The 27,257-nt window shown below is 41.6% G+C and overlaps 1 protein-coding gene across 1 annotated transcript in view; it reads left to right on the plus strand.

The window, feature by feature from the left end:
• The window catches only part of LOC144593848 (protein eyes shut homolog), a 348,998-nt gene that overhangs the window by 185,694 nt on the left and 136,047 nt on the right, over window positions 1-27,257 (plus strand). The window contains exons 11-12 of the mRNA XM_078399967.1: window positions 1,345-1,600; window positions 23,256-23,408. Coding sequence (XP_078256093.1) covers window positions 1,345-1,600; window positions 23,256-23,408 — 409 coding nt within the window. The remainder of the gene's footprint in view (window positions 1-1,344; window positions 1,601-23,255; window positions 23,409-27,257) is intronic.

Here is a 27,257-nt window from a genome sequence, read left to right on the forward strand (position 1 = left end):
GGTGGGTGCGTGATAATGCATATTGAATAGAGCAAGGTTTGAGGCTCATTTTGGTGCATTCATTTATTATTGTCACATGCATTGAGATTCAGTAAAAACCTTTCTTTTGTGTGTTAGTCAGACAAATTACACTATCCACGAGTACATCAAGTGGTGCAAACGTGAAAATAAATTGAATGTTGAATATAGTGTTGCAGCTGCAGAGCAAGGGCAGATGTAGAAAAAAAAGTGCAACTAAGTATTGGAAGATTGGAAAATCCATCCCTAGCCTATGAGAACTCCATCCAAGAGAGTGGTAACAGTGAGAAACCTTGGATCACACTCTCTTCGGTGTTGCTGAATGGTACCTCTTCCAGGATCAGGTTTACTCCCTGCACACCTCCCGACACCTGCATTGAATGTGTCATTGAATGAATGAATGAATATTTCATTTTCACGTGTGACAAGTTACAGTGAAATTCTTTGCTTCAGCCGGCATGTGAAACTTACTCATGGGCCCATCCATGCAACCAATAAACTGAAAGTTAGTTGTGTCTGCATGCTGAAATCTTTATAATAAATAGGCAGAACGACATTTTCGAGTAGCCTGCATTTCCATCAAGCTCATTGTGATCCCTGTGATCATTTCCATTGGCTCTCCAATTTAGCACTATAAATATTCAAGCACTCAAACATCATTTGAAATTCAAAAACCGAACCAACAACTAAGAAATTTAAATGCCTTATAATTTTGGGCACTGTATCCGCTTTCATTGAAAGTTATGAATGCAGGTTTGTGACAATTTGATATATAATATATCTTTCCTGACTGATATGTCTGATTAAAGCATTCTGATAGCCTGGAGCCTGAAACACTCAATATGAAATTATTGTACTTTATGCCTGCACCACCCCACAATGGTTCATATGGTCAACGTATAAATTGCAATTAAACCATTGAGAGGACTGCGATTGGCTTCAACTGAGTCATTCTCCCTCATGGTCATCTCCCATTATATATCTCAGCATGTGGTGGTGAAGTGTCTTGGAATTTTAATGACATTACAATAGTTTATTTTATAAATGCAAGCAGTAATTCCTAGCTATCAAGCCAAGGCTCAGGTATAAGAGCAGAAGATGTTGAAATTACACAGTAGGTCAGTCAGCATCTACAAAGAAAGATGAACTTTTTGAGCGATGACCTCTCTTTTAAACAAATAATAATTAGCAGGAGAGAAGAAATTTGCTGTTATCAAGTTTGTAAGCTACAAGTTAATGCTGGATATCAACAGCCACAAAGCTTGTCAAAATACTCGAGACTGACTTGTTTGTGAACAGCTCAATTTTTGTTCCTTTTTGTTTCAGGGAATAAATTGTGAGCAAAATTACAATGATTGCTTCATCTATTCTTGCCCCATGGGTTTTAAATGTGTTGACGGCCTGAACAATGTGAGCTGCATTCCGGTTTTCACTACAACTGAGACTACAAACCCCGTTACAACAACGCCTATTGCAACACCACATGTCGTTCCTACCTTGATCTCAACAATGCCTCTCATGTCAGACAACACCGGCAGTCAGCATGACAGAGAATCTGAGAGTAATTCATCTGACATTGAAGGTATGTGAAAATGGTGACAGGTTTTGTAACCGTGTTGTTTGTAGAATACTGCATTATTATATTAGAATTGTGCTTCTCTCTTTTGCAACAGTGATTGCATTTCAAATTATATGTTATAATTCATCTCATGACCAACAATATTTCAGATTTCACAGCAGATACTTAAGGATTATTTAAGGTCAGCCACTTCGAACTGAGATGAGGAGAAATTCTTGAAACAGATGATTGTAAGGCAAGTAACCTGCGGGTACTTTGCCATTGAGTAAGTTCAAGATTGAGTTTAGTTTAGACTAGAGATATAGCATGGAAACAAGCCCTTTGGTCCACTAGGTCCGCACCGACTAGAGATTGCCATACATTAGTTCTATCCTACACACTAGGGACAATTTACAGAACCCAATTAACCTACAAACATGCACATCTTTGGAGTGTGGGAGGAAACCTAAGCACCCAGAGAAAACCCACATGGTCACAGGGAGAATGTACAAACTCCATACAGGCAGTACGCATAATCAGGATCGAACACGGGTCTCTAGCACTGTAAGGCAGCACCTCTACCACTGTGCCACAGTGCCGCCTTTGACAGGTGACGTTTCGGGTTGGGATCTTTCTCCAGACTGAGCCTGAAGAAGGGTCCTGGCCCGAAACATCACCTATCTAGAGATGCTGCCTGATCCGCTAAGTTACTCTAGCACTTTGTGTCCTTTTGTGTAAACTAGCATTTGCAGTTCCTTGTATCTAGTGACATGATCTTGCTGGATATTGTAGTAGGTTCCTGCTTCATTTCCTTTTGTAGATTTTGTTAATTGAACTTGCTTCCATTCTATTATTTCTCCAATCTCACTGTCATCCTCAATATCGCAACGCAAAGAATATAAATTAGTAGCAAATGAGATCAATGCTAACCTGCCACCTGGTATGTATGTTATCCAGCCCACTGGACATTTGTTCCATGGAGCAGATTGATACACTTGAGACTCCTTTACTGTCCTCATTGATTGCTCAAACATCACTGTAATGTCAGTGTGATAATAACAGACAGGTTTCATTCGAAGACTAGACAGGATCACTGCTATGAATCTGAAATTAAAACTGTAAATATTGTGAATAGGCAGTATTAAAAATGAGAACACTGGGCACCATTTCAATGCAATGATCTTTCATCAGACGTGGAAGACCTTTCTATTTCTATACTGGATTTATTAGTGCAGGTGACCTAAAGCTTAGGCAAAGGAATGGGTTTTAAGGAACTCTGAAGTTGGAAAGTGAGATGGAAAGGTTAGGGTGAGAGCTGTGACATTTAGAGGAAGACATGGTCTTTGATGATGTGGTAAAAGACTCAAATATATGAGGGGCAGCATTGGAGCGGTGCTGGAGGTAAAGAGAGCAGGTCCACAGGTTTGAACTCAAGGATGGATATTTTAAATCCCAGGCATTGGTCATTTGGGAGAGTAGGGCTCTCCTAGAGCCAGGGCTGGGGAAATGGATGAATTGTATTGTGTGTGATGGAAGTCAAGTGGTAAAGTTTTAAATAAACTCAAGTTTGTAAATAGGCCTGAAGAAGGGTCCAGACCTGAAAAGCCCTCCACAGATGCTGCCTGACCCAATGCATTATTCCAGCATTTTTGTTTTGTTTATAAATAGGCCAAAGTTTTCTTGTCAGAGTTATGTAAGATGGCAAAGTTTGAATCCAGGTGATTGAGAATGAAATGTACATCAGTCTCAGGCCAAGGGAGTGCAGCACTGTTGAGGTGTTGCCTTTGGGAGATTTATCCTCCTCCTTGCTCCATCCTTTGCTTAGCGAAAGAAACGACCTGGGCACCTCAAAAAATGCATAATGGAAGGTGTGTTCTATGCCATGACAGATGAAACCAGTCAGTTGTGCTTAGCAGTGGAGTGCGAGAATTTGGAGGATCCTCCCAGGCTGCTGCTGTCAGATATATGCTGAGTGCACCCTGCTTCCTGACTATTTTGTACACCGCAGCCTGAGATCTTTACTTTAGAGATACAGCATGGAAACAGGCTCTTCGGACCATCGAGCCCACGCCATCCAGTGATCACCCCATACACCAGCACTATCCTACACACGGGACAATTTGCAATTTTACAGAAGCGAATTAACCGACAAACCTGTTACGTCTTGGGAGTGTGGGAATAAACCGGAGCATTCGTAGAAAACCCATGCGATCACTGGGAAAATGTACAAACTCTGTACGGACAGCACCCATAGGCAGGAGCGAACCCGGTCCCTGACGCTGTAAGGCAGCAACTCTACCGCTGCATCTGTGCTGCCCAGGACTGGCATCTCTGCAGTGAATACCCTGACCTTGACCTGGCTCCTCCAGACCGAGCGGTTGCCAGTGGGAATACTGAATGGCTTTGCTTGATAAGCGGTGGCACAGTGGCACAAACTAAACTCAACTCATGTTGCAGGGGTTGGTGGAAGGAGGGGTGGGAAGGTGGTGGTTGATTCGAATAAAGGCGAAGTGATTTAGGGTATTGAATATAATAGGGTATTGAACTAGTTTATCTGAAAGACAATCTACAGAACATTAAATGAAGCCTCAGGTATCACAAAATGCTGGAGTAACAGCAGGTCATGCAGCATCTAGAAGAGAGGGAATGGGTGACGTTTCGGGTCGAGATCCTTCTTCAGACTGATCAAGACTTCTTCAGTTCAGTCTGAAGTATTGTCTCGACCCGAAATGTCATCCATTCCCTCTCTTCTAGATGCTGCCTGACCTGCTGAGTTACTCCAGCATTTTGTGATACTTTCGATTTGTACCGGCATCTGCAGTTATTTTCCTATTAAATGAATCCTTGTCGCCTTCAGATATTATCAAGAATACAATACACTCAGCTGTAATTCAATATATAAAATAGTGAATTGTGTTAGCTGTGAATTTTAAAATTCCTATACGGTACACAGAAATACATATATATTTGATACTAGGGAACTCACACAGAACAAGGACCAGAGCACAATATATATTCCACACTCGGGTACAGTCCGTGTAGAAGGGTGAGAAAGAATATGGAGATGTGTGAGTAATATTGCTCTTGTGTACAATGGGCAATGTCAAACCACTTTCCATTGCACATGTCTCACAAGCTCTCTCATGGTCATAACAGCACTGTGACTAAGTTACTGCAATGACAACTGAAGTTCTGGCCCATTAACTAGAGATATGAGCTAAAAGTCCACCAGGGAAGCTGAGGAATATAAATGCAAGGAATTAAATAAAATCATTCATCAACAATGACAAGAGAAGATGAACCATTGTGAGAACCCTGGAGAGAAGGAATGGGTGATGTTTTGGGTCATGACCCTTCTTCAGACGTCAGAGACTGTTTTTTCAGTCTGATGAAAGGTCTTGACTCGAAACATCACCCATTCCTTTTCTCCAGAGTTGCTGCCTGTCCCGCTGAGTTGTTCCAGCATTTTGTGTCTATCTTCGGTTTAAACCAGCATCTGCAGTTCCTTCCTACACATTGTGAAAACCCATTTGGTTCACTAAAGCCTCTGACATCCTTTCCTAGTCAGAATCTGTCTCACCAGCGTACCATTGCCAGCACCTCCATGTCCTGTGAATAAAAAGATAAAACTAAAATTAGTTCTGTTACTTTCATGGAAATTAAAATGGGAAATGGCTGATCTCTATTTAACACAGATTTCCCCAAGTCAAAATGTTTCCCTGTGATCACGACGCCATTCATCACTGTACCATACAACCTTTGTGCTCCCCACACTTGTCCCTCTACCTGCTCTTTCCAAGAGCTATCAAAGTACTCCCATTTGTTGCTTCTTTCCTCGTTAACATTTTTTTCCAAACATGTGTCTAGTTCTACTTTAAAGGTTTCTATTGTGTTTGCTGTCAGGCAGTGCATTCCAGATTATAAATATTCCTGTGTAGAATAAATTGTTCCTTCTCCTCAGATTCAGTTTTCGATTTGTTGATTGCCATACACACCAGGGTGCAATAAAACTCCTTGTTTGCATGAAGCTCATAGTTATTTTGTTATTTCGGTAGTTTTCTTAACTCTGTCCCTTGGTAATGGCCCAGATTCCACTGGAAATAGACCTTCACTATTTATCTGCCTAAACCCAGCATTTTAAATGCATAATCTATTGAAAACACGAGTACATAAAGCTCTCAAGGAAACCCATATGTATGATGTATGTTAAGAAATAGGGCATGCTGACAGTAGCTGTGATATATTTCTAACAGAGCTAAGCAGACCACAGTTGAAATGCCAGAGTAGCCCAGCATCCTTGCATGTTTCAGCAAGGTCACAAAAGCCATCAGGAGCATTATTTGTAAATTCAGGAGTCTGAATCCAGTGATAGAAAGCTCCAAATCAGAGACTTGTGGCAAATGAGATATTTCCATTCAATCAAGGAGCTCGCGGTGATATTTTGTAGGATTGTAAAGGATTTGGTTGGAAGAAATGACATGTTCATTGCTGCCTGCTGCAGGCTAGGAAGGATATTTGGCCCATGGAATGGTAGACATTAAACTCACTGAATGAGTACTGTTAAGGATGAAATTGGGAAGAGATGCTGCCTCATAGCACCACAGACCTGGCTTTGGTCCTGACTTTGCATGCTATCTGCATGGAGTTTGCATGTTCTCTCGGTGACTGTGTGCGTTTCCTCCAGGTGCTCTGGTTTCCTGCACATCCAGAAGACATGCAGATTTGTGGGTTAATAGGCCTCTGTAAAATTGTCCTCAGTATGTAGGGAGTGGATAAGAAAGTGGGATAACGCACATCTAATGTGAACGGGTGATCAATGGCCGGTGTGGACTCGGTAGGATGAAGGACCTCTTTCCATGCTGCATCTCTAAACTAATCTAAATTAAACTAAGCATCTCCGACAAATAGAGTTAATCGCACATTTAGGAGAATGAGTGGTGACTAATTGAGGTTTTAAAAATGACGGGGAGGATTGTTTGTGTGGATAATCAGTTCCTCTTGTTGGTGAGGCCAGAACAAGAAGGCATAACGGAGTTCGTACGTTCTCCCTGTGACCGCGTGGGTTTTCTCCAGGTGTTTCAGTTTCCTCCCACATTCTAAAGATGTGCAGGCTTGTAGGTTGGTTGGTTTCTGTGAATTGTCTGTAGTGTTTAGGATTGAACTGGTGTATGGGTGATTGCTGGTCGGCAGGAACACGGTGGGCCAAAGGGCCTGTTTCCCACTGTATCTCTAAACTAAACTAAACTAAACTAAACCTAAAAAATAACCTTTACCTGAGAGCCAAGCTGAAGTCGGCTGATTGCCTCCTCTGCCCACCATTGATTACCCGTTCACACTAATTATCCCACTACACATTGGGGGCAATTTACAGAGGCCAATTAACCTACAAACCTGCACATCTTTGGAATGTGGGAGGAAACCAGAGGACCCGGAGAAAAAACGATGCAGTCACAGGAAGATTGTACAAACTCCACACTGACAGTGCCTGAGGTCAGGCCCAAACCTGGATCTCTGGCACTGTGAGCGACATACTGACTTGATGAGGCGGATGGTCTCCTTTTTAATGTAAGATATGTATTTAACTGATATGTGATTTTAACAGATTGTGTTTCTATTTGTGTGCATATTGCCAGGTCAGTGTTATTTTTTCTATCATTAAGGTATCCTATCCAAAGTTTAGTCAAATGAACTTGATGCACTTCAATAGATCTGTTCTTTGTAATGTGCCTCAGATTATGTTTGCTTCCTATAATTTAATATCTCCCTTCTCAGGCACAAGATAAAAGCAAACTAGGATTGGGGAGGGAGCATTTAATATTATGGATCTGAAACTTGTGCACTGTGACCAAATAGGTCTTGCTGTGAGCAGAAGTCTGGCGATATAAATTACCAGACCCCTCTACTAAACCTCTCTCGTGAGCATTAATTTTCAGGGAATAAAGATGCTCTTTTACAAGCTTCAGAGTGTCCAAGGTTGCAGTCACGCTTCAGTAACATTGCCAGCACTAGATCATTTTATTCACTGGATAATAATTGGTGCTCGGAAATTTATGGCCATCCCGTTGTTGTTTTCTTAATGGATGATAGGTTGAACATACTAAACATAGGAAATTTTTGAAACATTTGTCAGCGATGTCAGGCTAGGGTTGCCAACTTTGTTTGAATGATTTGCTTGAGGCTTCATCAGCACCTTTGTTCATTATCCTTCACCAATCTCCACCCCGCCTTTCCCGCCACTCAACAGAGACATCAAGTATACAGACCATTCAGCAACCAGTTTACCTTCACATTAAGTTTCTCGTTCCCGCACCTCCAACCTTCCTGCAGCAGACAGTTAAGTTGTTCAAAGAGCAAAGTGCTGGAGAAACTCAGCAGGTTAGGGAGCATCTGTGGAAGGAATGGAATGACTATGTTTCAGGTCAGGATCCATCCTCAGACTGATGGAGTAGAGGAAAGGGAACTGATAAAGAGGTGAGGGTGATGTGCGGGGAGGGACTGGCAAGTGATAGGTGGGTTCAAGTGAGGAGGAGTGATGGGCGGACGGAGTGGAGGTGGCCACCAAGGCTGGAGGTGAATTGGAAACAAAACAGTGTGGATGGGTGAATTCTGATAAGGAAGGAAAATGGTTGATAAAATGTAGAGCCAGAAGGATAGATAATAGGTGGAAAGGAAAATAGAAAACTCGGTGTAGGGAGGGGTGTGAGATGAGTGGATGGAGGAGGGGATAGGAATTGGGCAGAGGGAGTGGAAAGAAAGGTACGTGTGGGGGTTGTGGGGGGAATCTAGGTAGATGAGGGTGGAGGGGCAGTGTTTACCTGAAATTGGAAAATTCGATGTGCCAATTCAAGGTGCCAATAGATTTTCTTAAAGGTATAATCAATTTATCTTCATGATGCCTTCAGACCGTCAATCCAGGACTACAAAGGAATCAAACAGCCAAAATGGAAAGGGTTCACCACTCTCCTGGCTTTTACCTGTAACCTCGCAATTTTCTTTAACTTTGCACACTTTGATGTACTTTGCATTGTGGACCTTTAAAATTTACAATCTGGACCTGCCTCATTTTAACCCTTTCTGTCGATCCTCACATTGTTTGTGTGATGCCTGCACTTCTTTCCACCAAAATTAAATATCTCCCTGAAGAAAGAAACACAGTATTCTAAATGAGGCACAACTCGTGATTCATAAAGCCACATTTTATTAGGTCCACCATCTTCAAACATTCCTATTGGATGGTTAGAGATTTGAGTGATGGAAATAAGCAATTTATTAAGCTTAATTCATTAAGCCTAGACTTGAAAAAACAAGGAAAACTGTAAAGTCCCTGGCTGTGCCTCAGTTAGTACCTACGTCTTCTTGTGGCTTTTTGATCAGTAGGGTTTTGTTTCCAACATTGCATCAATTTGAACCTACCCACCTCCCTTTGTTGGTACTGCCCCATTAATCTTGAGTTTTCCTCATTTCTACAGATATCAAAATGACTGTAAGTGGTTTAAAATCATATGGTGGGGAAAAAAAAGGTGCCAATAGATTTTCTTAAAGGTATATCCAAATTTATCTTCATGCTGCCTTCAGACCGTCAATCCAGGACTACAAAGGAATCAAACAGCCAAAATGGAAAGAGTTCACCACTCTCCTGGCTTTTACCAGTAACCTCGCAATTTTCTTTAACTTTTCAAGTTGTGTAACCACTTCTCTGCTGCCCATTTTACCTCAGTCAACATCACAGGAGTATTTCCCAATAAATACCTCTTCATTCTCCTCACTGATTCATTCATCCGTGATCATAAATCTTTGCCCACTGATTGTCCTGTCATTAAAATCAGCTTTAAAATATTTACGACGACTTCCGGTGGCGCCATGTTGGACTAGACAATCTAAAAAGTTAGCTCTCAAAGAAACCAATTAAAACTAGCTCTTTTAAACATTAGTAACAATAGGAAGCGGGCCAATCGCAAGTTATATCGACAACGAAAGTTAACGATAAATAAAAATATGGAGACAAGGTTAAACAAAAAGGATAATGCGGATACTAAAGCTACGGACTTGGCAAAGAGAGCCACGCCAGATAAGGGAACCAGCTGTGGGGAACAAGACTCCGTAATATTGGCGGAGCTACGCAAGTTAAGACAAGAGCACACAGAAGCGGTAAATGACAACAAAAAAGCTCTGGTGAGACTAGAAACTAATTTAAAGGAGCTTTTGGAGAGAACCGCTTCACTGGAGCGACGAACAGTGAACATAGAAGAAAGGTTGGGGGAGACGGAAGACAGGGCAGCGCGGCTGGAAAGATCAGTCGCCTTTCTTCTTCAAAGAGAGGCGGCGTTAGCCGCAAAATGTGACGACTTGGAAGCAAGAGCGAGACGTAATAACATACGGATACATGGGATCCCGGAGGGCGCTGAGAAAGGCGACACCATAGGATTTGTGACTGATTTCATCCGAACAACATTACAAATCTCGGCGGCTGTCGATATCCGCATCGAAAGAGCGCACCGCTCGCTGACTACCAAACCGAAAGAGAGTGCGGCTCCCCCGCGAGCCATCATCGCCCGCTTCATTGACCACCAGGTGAAAGACCGCATCATACAACAAGCATGGAAACAAAAAATAACATATGAGGAACGGACCATTTACTTCAACCATGACTACACTACCGAGATACAGAAGAAGAGGAAACAAGTGCGGGATGTAATAAAAAAGTTGAAGGAGAAAAACATAAAGGCACAGTCCCCATATCCTGCAAGACTGAAGGTGTTTCTGGGAACAGAGACGAAGACATTCAATACACTGATGGAGGCTGCCCCCATGCTGAAGGACATGGGGATCCATGTGGAGGAGGACGAGTGGGAGAAACTACAGAGAGTGAGGATGGAGGGCAGCTGGACTACGGGGACAGGACAGAAGGGAAAGAGGAGACAGCCACCCATCACAGAGGCGGACATACAAGCCCTCGGTCTGTGAAATCTGAGGTTCACAGTGGTAAGGACTAAAAAAAAAAAACAGCCTGGAACTAAGGGTAAAAAAATAATGACAATCCTGAAGTATATATAATGCGGACAATCTGAATTTATGTTTAATGTTCAAAGAATTGAAAAGGAGCTAGTTATGGGATTTAAGTAACACTTATACTGAATAATGTCAAAATTGGTTGAAGGAGCAAAGCTGGATCTCAATTTGAGCAAGGAGCAACTTAATTCTGAGAAGTTGCAGGTGCACATTGTGCTATTTCCCCAGAGAGATTGCCACACTCTCTGATGACGGGACTTTTGGGAGTCACATGTTATTTTTGTATAGTAGTTCAGAGGGAGATGTGTATTGTTTGTTTGTTTTTTCGCTGTGTATCGTTTTGCACAGTTGTTTTGATTTATAGGAGGAACCGAGTTTATGGCCTACATCTTAAAATGTCATGAATAAGTTGAACCTTGTTTCTTATAATGTGCACGGTCTAAATCACCCTATTAAGAGAAAGAAAATATTGAGTCAGTTGAAGAAATTACAATGTGCCATTGCACTAATCCAAGAAACTCACTTGAGTGAAAATGAACATAAAAAACTGAAAAGGGAATGGGTAAACCAAGTATTCCATGCTTCATATGGTAAGAAAAGGGGGGTGGCCATACTAATTAATAAATCCCTACCATTTTCTGTAGAGAAAGTGATTAAAGGTGATATGGGAAGATATATCATGGTGGTTGGCACAATAGGAGATATGAGTATTTCAATATTAAACATCTATGCCCCAAATGAAGAAAATGAAACATTCTTTAAAAACATAGCCAATATACTTACCAGTAACGGACGAGGGATGATAATTTTGGGAGGGGATTTTAATACCATACAGAATGGTAACTTAGACAGGTTGCCATCTGAGAGGGGACCAAAAACAAAAAAATCTAGAGTCCTAAATAATGTTATAAAAGAATTAGGTCTGGTTGATCCATGGAGACATAATAATCCTAAAGGAAGAGATTTTACCTTTTATTCTAACCCACATGGGAGTTATTCGAGAATAGACTTTTTTTGTGTGTCAAAACAACAGATACATACAGTCAGGGACTGCAGTATAGAATCCATAACTATAAGTGACCACGCCCCTGTCATACTATCCATTGAGCTGGGCAGGGAATCCTTCTTTAAGTACTGGAGACTTAATGTGTCAATCCTATCAGATGAAAAGGTTGTCAAAGAACTAAAACTAAACTTAAAGGAATATTTTCAAATAAATGACAATGGCGAGGTCTCACCATCGACATTATGGGAGGGAGGAAAAGCAGTCATGAGAGGGAAAATAATAGAGATAACTTCCAGATTGAAAAAAACCCGAATGGAAAGGCAAGGAAAGCTAGAAAGTAAAATCAGAGAGTTGGAGTTAGAACATAAAAGAACAAGAAACAAATCTATTCTCGTCGAATTTAAAAAAATGAGACAAGAGTTAGACGAACTTTTAACATATAAAGCAGAAGGAGCTCTTCGTTTTATAAATCAAAGATATTATGAGATGGGTAACAGAGCAAGCCGGTTACTGGCATTCCAACTGCGAAAAGCTCAAACAAATAGAATAGTTACAAAAATAAGACATCCCACTTCCAATTTTATTATGGCTAAGCCAAAAGAGATAGCAAAGGCCTTTGCAGAATATTATGAAAACTTATACAGTGACTCAGAATCTAATCTCACTGAGACCAAAACACAAGAATTTTTCAAAAAACTACATTTACCAGCATTAAAGGTAGAAGAAGCATCTGAAATGATAAAACCAATTTCGTCACAAGAATAGCCGATACTATAAAAACCCTTAAAAGTAACAAATCCCCAGGTACAGATGGCTTCTCAGGGGAGTATTATAAATGTTTTGCAGAAGACATAACACCAGAATTATGTAAAGTTTTTAATTATGCGCTATCAACAGGAAACCGCCCAGATACTTGGTCAGAAGCCATAATTTCCGTATTACATAAGGAGGGCAAAGATCCGACTTCATGTGAGGGATATAGACCGGTCAGCTTGCTCTGTAATGATTTAAAAATATTAACAAGCATACTAGCAAAGAGAATGCAACAACATATAACTAAATTAATCAAGCCAGATCAAACGGGGTTTATCCCGGGGAGACAGGGGGCTAACAATATCAGGAGAACACTAAATCTTATATCATGTGCTAAAAATAATCCCAGACCTACCATGCTGCTTAGCCTAGATGCACAAAAAGCGTTTGACCGTGTGAAATGGAACTTTTTATATCAAACATTGAAGGTTTTTGGGTTTCACTCAACGTTTATAGACTGGGTAAGAATTGTTTATAAAAATCCCAAATCACGGATCAGAATTAATGGCTGCTGCTCAGACTTCTTCTACCTCAAAAGAGGAGTCAGGCAAGGAGATTGCCTGAGCCCGCTACTGTTTGCTGCAAGTATTGAACCGTTAGCAGAGTCAATAAGACAAAATAAAAACATTAAAGGAATAAAAGATGAAGGGGGCATAGAACACAAGACGTCATTATTTGCGGACGATTTATTAACATACATAGTGGAGCCCTCCACGTCTATACCAGCTCTACTAGATAACCTAAAAGAATATGGTGAAATATCAGGATATTTGACAAATGAAGCCAAATCAATAGCAATGATGCTCTCAGGAGATTGTCCAGTGGAACTTAAAGAAAAAGTCCATTTTAAATGGACCAAAAAAGGGTTTAGATACCTTGGTATAATTATCACTTCGAATACAGCACAGCTATTTGAAGCTAATTATGGGAAACTGATATCTGAGATAAAGGATGATTTGGCTGGATGGGAGATTTTACCGTTGACTCTGGTGGGAAGAGTAGAAACAGTCAGAATGAATATATTGCCAAGACTGTTGTTTTTGTTCCAATCGTTGCCTATTATGATCTCGGGAGCTTTTCTAAAAAAACTGGATAAAATTATATCGAAATTCTTATGGCAAAGTAAAAAAGCAAGAATTAAATACAAGACGCTTCTTAGCAAAAAAGAAAAGGGAGGGTTGAACTTGCCTAATTTAAGAAATTATTATTGGGCAACGCAACTCAGAGCCTTAATCATGTGGACCACTAAAGAGAAAGATTCAATGTGGGTGGAGATGGAGCAAAACGCTTGTAAAAATTTGCCTTTAGAATCACTCCCATTTTTAAACGAGAAGGCCCTGAAGAGGCTCAGGATGAGCAACGAGTGGATTAGGGTAACAATGAAAATCTGGTCAGCAGTAAGAAAGAAGCTGAAGCTGTCAAATTCGGTAAGCAGGGCTACTAGAATAGCAAAAAACCCAGACTTTGTACCATCTACCATGGACTCAGGATTTGACAGATGGGCTGACAAAGGGCTAATATACATAGATCAAATGTTTCAGGGACAAACAATGAAAATATTCACACAACTTCAAAAAGAATTCAATTTACCTGCTCATGACTTTTACAAATTCTTACAGCTAAGAGATTACCTACAGAAACATCAGGAATGGGAGAACATCTGCAAGACTCCATCTAAATTAGAGGAAGTGTTGTGGGGGTTCTCGGAAGACAAGTCAAAAAAAGGGATTATATCAAAAATTTATGAAGCACTACAACATGAATCCAAAGAGAACAACTTACATATCAAAGAAAAATGGGAACTGGAAGCGAATATCATAATATCAGAAGAAGGGTGGGAGGAATCATTTAAAGAGGGACATAAACTAACTAAGAGCCCAACATGGAGGGAATTTGACTGGAAAGTTAAAATGCGTTACTTTTATACTCCATTCATTACATCGAAATATAGTAATACAACTGATTTATGTTGGAGGGAGTGTGGAGAAGTTGGGGACTCCACTCATATATTCTGGGATTGCCCAAAAATACAGGATTTCTGGAAGAATATTCAAAAGGAAATTAAACAGATTATGGGCATTAACTTCCCTCTGGAACCAGCACTTTACATTTTGGGTATAATTCCTGACAGTATGACAGATAAGAGTTCGAAACATTTACTGACAATCCTGCTGCTGATAGCAAAGAAGACGATAACAACTTCGTGGTTGAAACCACAGCCTCCAAGCATAATGCAATGGAGAGATAGGGTAAAAAATGTGTATATAATGGAAAAAATCACAGCAAGGTTACAGTTGACAACAGACATGTTTGATAAAAGATGGTCATTATTAATACAGGCAATGCCGGGACTCGAGTCTCTTCCGTTTTTGGGAACTTAAAGTAAGGGTATTTACATTCAATATGCATCTCCTATGTTTGTTTAGTTTGTGTTTGTATGTATGTAAAAAAAAAAATAATAAAAATAAAGTAAAAAAAAAATAAAAATATATATATATATTTACGACTTTCAGCACTTATATCTAATCTCCCCTTAACTTTGAAAATCTAAACTAAAACTGTGGATGTTGGATGTCTGAGACATAAATGCTGGAAATATTGAACATGTCAGGCAGTATCTGTGGAGAGAGAAACAGTAATGGTTTGGTTTGATCACCTTTAAAGAGCTAGAAAATTCACTATTCCTCTCTCTATAAATGCTGCAGACCTGCTAACTGTTTCTCTAGCTCTTCTGATTTTGTTCCCCTTAATCTTCTCTGGTTTAAGAGCAAGAGTCTCAGTTTCTGCATTCTCTGCATAACTGAAGACCCTCAACCCAGCCTGTTTTCTATAGATCTTGTTAATTTTGTTCTTAAACAGGATGTGGGTGTAATCGCCAATGCCAACATTCATTGTTCATCCCTGGTCATTCCTGAACTGAGGAGGTAGTCAAGAAAAGACATGGTGCTGGAGTAACTCAGCAGGTCAGGTAGCATCTTTGGATAACATTGATAGGTGACGTTTTGAGTCAGGAACCTTCTTCAGATTGAGCAGCAGGAATCTCAGAGGGGGAGCGGTGAGAGAGGGTCTCACAGAAATCCCATTGGAAAGAGGAGGAGAACTATTTCAAATTTAGATTTAGAGATACAGCGCAGAAACAGGCCCTTCGGCCCACCGGGTCTGCGCCGCCCAGCGATCGCTGCACACCAACACTAGACCTACACCCACTAGGGACAATTTTAAATTTACCCAGCAAATTAACCTACATACCTGTACATCTGCGTCTTTGGAGTGTGGGAGGAAACCGAAGATCTTGGAGAAAACCCACGCTGGTCACGGGGAGAACGTACAAACTCCGTACAGACGGCGCCCGTAGTCAGGATCGAACCTGAGTCTCCGGCGCTGCATTCGCTGTAAGGCAGCAACTCTACCGCTGCGCCACCGTGCCACCCACACGGGGCACCTTGGGCATTCCTTGAGGGAATTTTGCAGTGGAGCAGTAAAATGTAGATACAAGGAACTGCAGATGCTTGTTTATGAAAAAGAAATGGTGAAAGATTGTAGTAAATCAGAGGTGTTTTTCTGTGACATGGTTTACTGGTGCTGAGACTAGATTTATCTCTCAATTTATAATTACTTGAATGTAAATTCCCCATCGGACATGATGGGATTTGAACTTGGAACTCCCTTTCACTAATCCAGAATGGCTGGCCAGCATGTAATACATAGGAAAAAGATAGACACAAAATGCTAGAGTAGCTGAGCGGGTCAGGCAGAATCTCTGGAGAAAATGGACAGGTGACGTTTCGGGTCGGGACCCTTCTCCAGACTTCAGTTACTCCAGCATTTTGTATCTATATATGGTTGGGCAGCAGTTGGTGCAGCTGTCTTACAGCTCCAGGGACCTGGGATTAAGCATAACCTCCAATACCCTCTGTGCAGAGTTTGCGTATTCTCTCTGTGATCATGTGAGTTTCCCTTGGGTGCCCCTTTTTCCTCCCACTTCCCAAAGATGTGCTGGTGGATCAATAATTACTTAAATTACACTTTAGTGCAGATAAGTGGCAAAAGAATTTAAAAAAGGGTTGATAAGCATGAGTTAGAGAAAGAATAAGTTTCAGGAATACAAAGAGAAAGGAAAATGGAACTAACAGTAGCTGGCATTAACCTAGTAAACTGAATAATCTCCTTCTGTGCCATAATAAATTAATGTTCAGAAACTCCAGCAATGATCTTGACTATGATGTTGCACTTCTTTAATGCTGCTAACTAAAGAGGACCTTCCTCCCAAAGGGATTTCTGAAGAAAGAAACATTATGTTCTCCATCCTATTCCCCCAGGTCCAATCTCCCCCGACCTATGTCCAAGATACCTCACATGCCCTTCGTCTCTTTAATGACTTCCGCTTTCTGAGCCCCCACTCCCTCATCTTTACTATGGACGTTCAGTCTCTCTACACCTCCATCTCCCACCAGGAAAATCTTAAAGCCCTTTGTTTCTTCCTCGACCACAGAACCATTCAATTTCCCTTTACTAACACTCTACTCTGCTGGTCCTCACCCTCAACAACTTCTCCTTTGACTCCTCCCACTTTCTCCAAGTTCATGGCATAGCTATGGGCACCCGCATGGGCCCTAGCTATGCCTGCCTCTTTATAGGGTACGTTGAACAATCCCTGTTCCAGGTGTATACTCGCCCTATCCCCAAACTCTATCTCCGTTACATTGATGACTGCATCGGTGCTACCCCCTGCACCCATGCAGAACTCATGGACTTCATCAACTTCACCACCAATTTTCATCCTGCACTCAAATTTACTTCGACCATCTCCAACACCTCCTTCCCCTTTCTTGATCGCACAGTCTCCATCACAGGAAATAGACTATTTGCTGACGTCTATTACAAACCCACGGACTCCCATAACTATCTCGACTACACTTCTTCCCACCCAGCTTCCTGCAAAGACTATCGCTTACTCGCTATTCCTCCGTCTAAGCCGCATCTGTGCCCATGATGAAGTGTTCCATACTAGGACATGTCTGAGATTTCCTCATTCTTTAGGGAACGGGGGTTCCCCTCTGCCATCATAGATGAGGTCCTTATTCGTGTCTCATCGGTACCCCGCTGCTCCAACCTTGCTCCTTACCTTCCACCCCATCAACCATCGCATGCAACACATAATCCTCTGAAATTTTCGCCAACTCCAATGGGATCCCACCACTAGCCACATTTTCCCATCTCCACCCCTTTCCACCTTCCGCAGAGACCGTTCCCTCCGCAACTCCCTGGCTTAACTCATCCATTCCCACCCAAACCACCCCCTCGGTACCTTCCCCTGCAACCGCAGAAGATGAAACACCTGTCGCTATACCTCCTCCCTCGACTCTGTCCAGGGACTCTGACAGTCCTTTCAGGTTAGGCAGAGGTTCACTTGCACCTCCTCCAACCTTATCTACTGCATCCGTTGTTCAAGGTCTGGACTCTTATACATCGGCAAGACCAGGCGATCATAGACTGGGCGATCATATCGCAGAACATGTTCACTCAGCCCGCCTGAACATACCTGATCTCCCAGTTGCTGGACACTTTAATTCTCCTTCCCATTCCTACACAGATCTTTCTGTCCTAGGTCTCCTCCATTGTCAGAGTGAGGCTAAATGCAAGTTGGAGGAACAGCATCTCATATTTCGCTTGGGCAGCTTGCAGCCCAGTGGTATGAATATTGATTTCTCTCACTTCAGGTAGCCCCGGCATTCCCTCTCTCTCTATCCCTCCCCCACTCAATTCACACTAGCTTCTCATTTGCACCCTACAAACAGCAAACAATGGCCTGTTTCCTTTATCATCATCACATTTTTGCATATCTTTCATTCATCTTTCTTTGTCTCTCCACATCAGCGTCTATATCTCTCGTTTCCCTTATCCCTAACCAGTCTGAAGAAGGGTCTCGACCCAAAACATCACCCATTCCTTCTCTCCAGAGATGCTGCCTGTCTGGCTAAGTTACTCCAGCTTTTTGGGTCTATGTTCTTACAAAGGCCTAACTAATAATTTATAAAGATTTAGCAAGCTTTATTGCTTATTTCCAACTTTAGAGATCAGTATAACACAGGTGCAGGCCCTTCAGTCCACAATGTCTGTTCCAAACATAATGTTACGTTAAATTAATCCCTTCTGCCTAGACGTGATCCATTTCCCTCCATTGCATATCATTGCAAGTATTCAGTCTTAAATGGCACTATTGTATCTGTCTCCAGCCTCGCACATCTCCGTTAAACTTTGTCACCCTCACCTTAAAACTATGCGCTCCAGTCCTTGACATTTCCACGCTGGGAAAAAATTCTGACTGTCTACCTTATCTATACCATATAATTTTATACACTTCTATCAGGTCTTCCCTCAACCTCCATCATTTCAACTTTTTACCAAATCATTGCGAAACATTGAAGCCAATAGGCTTCATAAAAATATCGATTCAATGTAATGACATAAACTCTTCTTTAAAGTCATCTGGTGCATTAAAATAAAGAATAGGTTTAAAGCACTGAAGAAGTTTTGTAGGATTTGTCACAAGTACCTGAAGGGGGTTCTATTCCTTCCTGACAGAGATAAGCAAATTGTATGAGATTCAATTAGAAAATGTAATTGTGGTAGTTACCCTACTGATTCTGAATGTTAAAGACTCTGAACATTTCAGGGACACAGATTTGTAATTCATATATTTTATATTGATTCAGAGCAGTAAATTTGATTTAGAAAATTTAATGCACCTTATTTGAACAGTACCATTTGTTCTGAATAGTGGCCTCACACAGGCTATGAATAATTGGATGGTTTACATTTACTAAGCTCTTGAGGTCACTAAAATTCCACTTACATGTTTATTAAGAATATGATTTACTGAGCAGTATTCAACTGTGCTTTTGAAGCTTTTTGCCTATCGAAGAATTAATGGATTCTTTTAGCAGTACCATTTGCTGTAATCTCAGAAAACAAGCCCAGAGCAAAACGCTGTTCAGGCTGAAAAATATACTTTCCTCCTTCCCATCCCCCTCATCTCGTTTCTTTCTCCTTAGGTCTATAAATGACAAAATTCTTCATCCAGCCGTTTATGACAGCTTCCATTACCAACGAAACAGTCAGCAGCCCCTCATCCGAAAACAGTTTGCAGGGGATGGGTTCACCTGGATACCTCTGCTGGTGTTTGGGAATGGCTGGCACTCCCCTTCATTGTCACGGTTACTATTTTCTCTATCAATCTTTGCATGAGATTGTGCTGGGGAGCTTATTCAGTGTATTGTTTCCAACAACATAACCGAGGCCATTTTGAAATACATGTGTTTCTTTTTTATTTTCGTAATAATCAATAGTGTTTGAAGGACATTGCTGATAATGCTGAACAGCCACTCCACCAAGATACAAAGGGCTCCTCTCTCAATATCCCCCACTTATATAATAAGGATTCATCACCTCGTTTCTCTTATGCTTCTAATTTATCTTTCCCATGATCATAAGCAACTCCAGTAATTCCAGGTTCCTGATTCATTACCCTCCACAAGATTTCTGTTTTGCCATTGATTCGATCCATTACTCCTGCACTGAGGAACATCTCCCTATTAGATTGGACCCACTCAGTCAACGGGAGCCTGTTGGGGTTTGAGGTATTCACGTAGGTTGCCACACTGAAGGAAGTGTACACTGCACCATGCACGGGACATCAAATTTCACCCTGTGCTATGGAGGAGCTTAAGTAATAGGAACAGGAGGAGGTCTTTAGGCCCCTTGTGTCTGCTCCACCATTTAATTAGGCCATGGCAGAGCTGTTCATTGGCCTCACATTTTCCACTCCCGAAAACCTTTGAAACACGTAATAAAAGTCAATATTCTGTCTAACTTCTTAATTATATGGTGGACCCGCACAGTAACTTTCTGTACATCTCATTCAACGACACCAAGATCTCACCGACGTTTCATATTGTCATACCATTTAAATAATCTTTTGCTGTTCTATTTGTCCTGACAAAGTGAATAACCTTACTTTTCCCTCATTATACTGCATCGGCAATCTTTTTGCCCGTTTATATAACTTCAATCTCTTTGTTGACTCTTCTTGTGTGACCTTGGCAACTTTCCCACCAAAAACCCAAACAGTTGTTATGATTACTCCTCCCCAGATGATTGTTTTAAGAGGTTTAGTTTAGAGATGCAGCATGGAAATATGCTCTTCGGCTCACCGAGTTTGTGCCAACTATTGATCATCCGTGCACACAAGTTACTCCGCTTTCTCATCCACTCCCGATACACCAGGGGCAATTCACAGAGGCCAATTGACCTACAAACTCATTCATCTTTTGTTTGTGGGAGGAAGCCAGAGCATCCAGAGGAAACTCATGCGGTCACAGGATAAATGTGCAAACTCCACACAGACAACACCCATAGTCAGGATCGAACCCGGGTCTCTGGCACTGTGGGACAGCAGGTTCGCCAGCTGTGCTACTGCTCCACACTCATTTTGTTTCATGACACGTGAACAGATCTAAAAAATCCAGTTCTATGAACTTATCATCAAGTCTATCATTGCCAACTTGATGTGCCCAACCTATCGAAAGATTATAGATTAATTGGTCAGTGTGGGAATACATCTCTTTTCAAAATATAACTTAATTTTCTATTTTCAATATAAAAGGCAGAAGTGGAATGTTTGCTGAATGTTTACAACATTCAAATCCATTTGCAATTTGTCAGCAAACTAAGCAACCCATGCCTGCAAGATCTACACATCATGTAGACATGAAATGATTTGTAGCAAGTAACATTCACATCACTAAGTGCCAGGCAATGACAATATCCAACGTGAAAATCAAACAATCTACCCTTGACCTTCAATGGCATGATCATCGCCAACTCCCTGCCATCAATATCCTCAGGGTCATCTTTGATTAGAAACTCAGTTGAACCAGCCACATACACACTATGACCACAGAGCAGGTCAGAGACAAGGTATCCTGTAGCAAATGACTCATCTCCTGACACCCCAGACGAAGAACAAGGTCAGAGCGCCTAATGCTATTATGTAAATCAGAAGTAGTGCAAGTGAATTGCTGCTTCAGCTTGAGTCCCTGGATGATGGAAACAGAAGAAATAACATGGTGGCCGCTGTATCTCATGTGGTTGCTTGGGAAATGGGTGTTGGTGGAGATGGAGGCATAGGCCAGGGAGTCACGAAGGTCATAATCCCTTCTTTTGAACAACAGTTACGGAGAAAAGAGCGTGTGAGATTTCTTTGAATTCGCATCCCTGCCACAGGCCCTGTCTCAACCTTTGGTTAGGGATAACATGATGAGCTCTTCAAAACTTCCTCCCACGAGGTTCTTTACATGCATTTGTGAAGGCTCACCTATCAGACTCATGGGGCACTGCAATGTTGTATCATTGAGTCATAAAGTCATGGAGTTGTACAGTATGGAAATTCCAGAAAAATACAATCCAAATTTATCCAACCTCTCCTTATAACTAATACCCTCTAATTCAGGAAGCATCCTAACAACCCTATTCTGTCCTTTCTCCAAAGCCACAACATCCTTTTTGTAATGAGTTGACCAGAACTGTACACAATACTCCAAATGTGTCTGAACTAAATTTACTTTCAAGTATGGTGAGGTACGGCACAGTTCTTCCTGGCTCTTATACTCAATAACCTAAATGTAACGATGACAAATTTAAAACGTTAACAATTCTGCTAGGCATCTGATAATGCTTTCATATATTAAAAATGCAAAACACTAGGATGAAAACATATGCTTGTTTGTTTGTCCATAGTGTGCTATGATACATTTCAATCTGGAACTATTTTGATTTAGATTTCAGTTGATATCTCTTTTTCTAGCTTCTTTGCTGGTGATATTTTTTTTTCTGGATGGTGTGGGTCTTTGAACTTTGCAAATGTTTTAATTCTTTCAGTACTTTCGGTCTCGAAACCTGGCAGAATACCAAGATGTTGTTCAACCCATCACAGCTATGAAGAAAATCAGTAAAATTCCTCAGATAGTCATACATGCCCGCTTTCACTCTGCAAATGCTACATCTCCAGCTTCCCTTTCAAAGTTCTTATTGAATCTCCTTCTCTGCCCTTTCAGGCTCTGCAGTCCAAATCACAACAGCTCAAGGCAATGGAAATATTCCTTTTCCTTTCCCCTCTGGTTCCTTTGCTCATGTGTGCTGTTGGGGTTATGCAAGTCATCATTCAATGACAGCAGTGTACCTACTGCAGAATGATAGGGATATCTTAATAAGTTCAAAGTTAAAGGAGCAGAATTAGGCCACTCGGCCCATCGAGTCCACGATCACTAAAGCTTACCTCTTTCGGAACCCTGGGGTGCAGCCCATCTGGTCCAGGTGGCTTATCTTGGGATGAATGGAGGAACCACCAGAGACATTTGAGAAGTTAGGGAAGATTAGCAAATAGGACAAAGAGAATTACATGCTAAATGCAATTACAAAAAAAAATCACTTTTGGACAAGTCCATTGAAAGTGAATCAGAAAAAAATAATGCAATTGTGACCTAAACTAATCTTTAATATCAGGTGTGTCAGTTACATCCACAATTATTCCCTGCAAAATTATTCCCTGCCCATGAAATCCCTTCTAAATTAATATCTGTTTGCAATGTTTGCAGCCTTTGAAAGTGTACTTCCTTACTCCATTGGTGCTCAAATGGGAACAAAGTGATTCTTTACAGCTTAAAAATATGGACATTGAGTAGGAACCAGTCACCTTTTTGTCCAGTTGCTCAAATGGTCACTGGGCTTTGCTTGTAACCTGTGGCATTTGATATCCTTCCCACCCCAGTAACACCTCCTCTTTCTCAACAGGCATCTGGCCTTCGAAGGCGGCAGTGTCATCAGAGAGATTCCTGTGGTTACCTGCTGTCTCTGCTGGAGGTACCGTTGATTCATCCTCAACATCCGCTCGCAGCCTTGCATCAGCAACTCAGACTCAGCCTCTACCACCGCCAGACTTAACAGGTACAGGACACTCCTGCTTGAGTTCAGTAGATTCTCATCATTTCTTTCCGAATGCTGCTTCACCGTGGCACAATCCTGTCGCTTCCCCCCCTCACCAACAGGCCTGCTGCAGGAGCAACACGTTATTCTATGGCTTGTCTCTCTCACCTTGCCAGCCATGTAATCACTTCCTAATCTCTTGACACCTTGTCTGTAAGCTTCTTGAAAAGGTTGCTCTGTGCTTTTCCAGATATCTTCTGACACACCTGAAATTATGTGTTAATTCCAGCTGTCACAGAGCATGATTTAATCATTATTCAGCTGTCTTCCATTGGCAGCTCTCGTGGGATTGAGCAGTAGCTGTCACTGTTACATAGTTGAGCACCGATTGGACCCTAGGTCGTGGATTAACAGCTGTTAAACATTATTTTTCTTCCTGTTCATTGCCTCCCCTTTTCAACGAGAAACTGCAAAAGCTTTGAAGCCAGGGATGATTGAAGGAAAGGTATCAGTAAGTATTCAAAATTCTAATGGTACCAAGAGTACCAATTCCCTGGCTGGTGGAGATTAAGATAAAACTACAGATGATGGAAATCTTCAAGTCTGGCAGCAAATTTTCAAGGAGAAACAGTTAATATTTCAGGTCAGAGATCTTTTTGCAGAACTGGAAAAGAAAGATGTAAAAAGCATTGTGAAACACGGAACTGTACTTGCTGGTTTACAAAACAAATACAAAGTACTAGAATAACTCAACAAGTCAGGCAGCATCTCTGGAGGACATGGATAAGTGATGTTTTGGAACTGGGGCCTTCTTCAGGGTCCCTTTTTGAGACAGGACTCTTCGGAAGTGTCCCGATCCGAAATGTCACCTATACACATCCTTCAGAGATGCTGCCTGACTCACTGACTTACTCAAGCACTTTGTGTTTTCATAAAGGTGGGTGTGAGTTGCAGAGAAAGTGATGGGAAGCATAGGTGTCCCACAGCCCTGTTAGTTACAACAGATGACACAGACAATGAAGCACTCTCACCGTCTAACTCTCTCCATTGACCCATTTGACCTGGTCTCAACCTATCGTAGATATTACCTTCGCCCTATCCATCCCTCCCTCAAACATTACCATGGAATCAGCCTTGGTGCAATGAGTGCAGAAGAGAATTCCCAAGGTAACACCAGATATACCAACACGATGAAGCCACAGCAGCAGCAGTGGAGGACATCAACAACTTTGCTTGGTCAGGCTAACCCTGCAATGTCGCCAGGACAATGGGCCTTTATGGCCAGCTTATGAACAATATTTATAACAACTTGAGACTTCAGCCATGAATAATGGTGCCAAAACATGGCGACATGGTGTCTCAGTGTACTATTCCTATACACTTGTACTTAAATAAGATTGTACATATGTAGAGTAATACTTTCACTGAACTGTGTGTAAAAAAGGAATTTCTCTGTACCTTGGTACATGTGACAATAAAGTATCAGTGAACCATTGAACCATTAGGTTATGTATAAGCTAAATAGCAGAAACAAAAGAAAATAATTGTAAAAAGACCTGTAGATGTTGCAAATAGAGTCATGGAGTCATATAGCACGGAAACAGTCCCTTCAGCCCAACTTTCCCATGCCAACCAGGTTGCACCATCCACTCTAGTCCCACCAGTCCGCATTTGGCTCATATCCCTTTAAACCTTTCATAAGCATGTACCTGTTCAAATGTCTTTTCAACCTGAAATGAAAGCAGAAGATGCCAAAAATACTGAGCAGGTCAGGCAGAGTGTGTGGAAGGAGAAACCGAATTAACATGCCAGGTTAGAACTCTTTTGTCAGACTTGACGACTGGTGGAAGCAGCATGCTATGGACAAAGCTGAAAGATCTCATTAGCAATGGATCACATTACAGTTTTGCTATTATTTAAACAGTTAACAGGATGAGGGGCTTTATGACTGACAGTGGAGACCATATATTAGGGATGAGGCTAAGACGAAAGCAGCTTATGTGAGGGGTGGAAACCTGTTGATGTATATCTGCAGGCAGTGCATCTGTGTGGGGGAAATCCCAAACCCATGCTGAGAAATATTGGCAGTAAACTGCCCTGCAATAACCATACCAGCAACCAATCTGCCAAAATCAGTCTGAGAATGGTCCCATCCCACAACCTCACTTGTCCATTCCCTCCAGAGATGCTGCCTGACCCGTTGTGTTCCTCTAGCGCTTTGTGTTTTGATTCTGCGAAAATAATTAAAATCGTGGCAACCTCTTCTTTATGCTTAATTCAATATTCTTTGCCTATCGCAGTGAACTTGCATGAATTGAAATTTGATTACAATCAAGTAATCTGAATAATTCTTCACTGGAGCACTCGGCTAGTTTGGGGGAGGGTGGGGATGACTTATCTGCATACTTACCGAAGGGGCCAAGCAGGTGAAGGAGCAAGTAAAGGGGCCTATTTAATCCAAATGTCTGCAATGGTTTGAACAACAGTGCAGTCTAACCCCGGACTCTCAGCCTAAATCATATGTTCTCAGGGACACAAAGCCACAGCATTATGCATCAAAATTTCGAGTGCTGCAACCAGAGACGAGGTGACATTTATCTCAATATGATACCTGGAAAACAAAGTCATTTTCCTTTGAAACACCACTGGAAATGGAATGCTTGGAACCAGGACACTTGCAGTGATCAGGGAGAATTTCTGAACCTGTCAATGCCAAAAGTCTGCTTCCGTGTCACGATGTCAGCCATGACTCATTGAAAGCACTCACGCATTTTCTACATTATCATAGTGAATATCACTTTAAATGTACTTCTTGGCTGTAAACTGCTTTAGGACATTGTGAAGGGCACTGTTTACTTATTCTGTTCCTTATTAAGCTGTGACAGTACAGCAAGGTCAACGATTCAAACTGACAAGCAGCAAACTTCAGCCTGCTTATCGGGATTCTAATCAATACCTGGAATGTCATTCGAGTTCAAAAGCGAACACAGATTCAGATAGCTGAATGTTGTGAGGCTGGAATTGTTGTACTGAACTGCAACCATGTAAGAAATGTGTAGTCAAACAGCAAGATTGCACGCACGCACAGGTGGCACGGTGGCACAGCGATAGAGTTGCTGCCTGACAGTGCCAGAGGCCCAGGTTCGATCCTGACTACGGGTGCTGGATGAACGGAGTTTGTACATTCTCCCTGTGACCACATGGGTTTTGTCCGGGTGCTTAGGTTTCCTCCCACATTCCAAAGACATACAGGTTGTAGATAAATTGGCTTCTGTAAATTGTCCCCAGTTTGTAGAATATAACTAGTGTATGGGTGATTGCTAGTTGGCATGGACTTGGTGGTCTGAAGGGCCTGTTTCCATTCTGTATATCTAAACTAAACTAAACTGAATATAAATGTAATTGTTTCCATGCAATCTGTGGGCTGCCAAATAGATAATGGTTGGATTCCAAGGGGAACACATCTTCAGACAGCACAATAGTACACAATATTCTGCTACCTCACAACCGAGGTCCAGGCCTGACTTAGGTGCCATTTATGTGGAGTCTGCATGTTTTTCCTGTGGCACCATGGACTTTCTTCGGGTGCTCTGGTTTCTATCAACATTAAACATGTGCAAGTTGAAAGGATGACTTACAGTGGCTAATTAACCTGTGTTGGTGGGAGGTGGGAGAATAAAGTGTTGGGGAGAGAGCCCATATCTGGATTTAATTGGGACGTGAGAGTAAAAATGAGCTTTTGGTGAGCACGGACAGTGGTTGAAAGTCCGGTTTCCATGCTGGATGACTGTATGATTGTCATATCTACTGCTGTAGAAATAATGACAGGGCATAATCAGCACACATCAGCGGTTCCTGTGCTCCGTGTTT

The sequence above is a fragment of the Rhinoraja longicauda genome, chromosome 5 (assembly GCF_053455715.1).
Source record: "Rhinoraja longicauda isolate Sanriku21f chromosome 5, sRhiLon1.1, whole genome shotgun sequence".
Taxonomy (NCBI): Eukaryota; Metazoa; Chordata; class Chondrichthyes; order Rajiformes; family Arhynchobatidae; genus Rhinoraja; species Rhinoraja longicauda.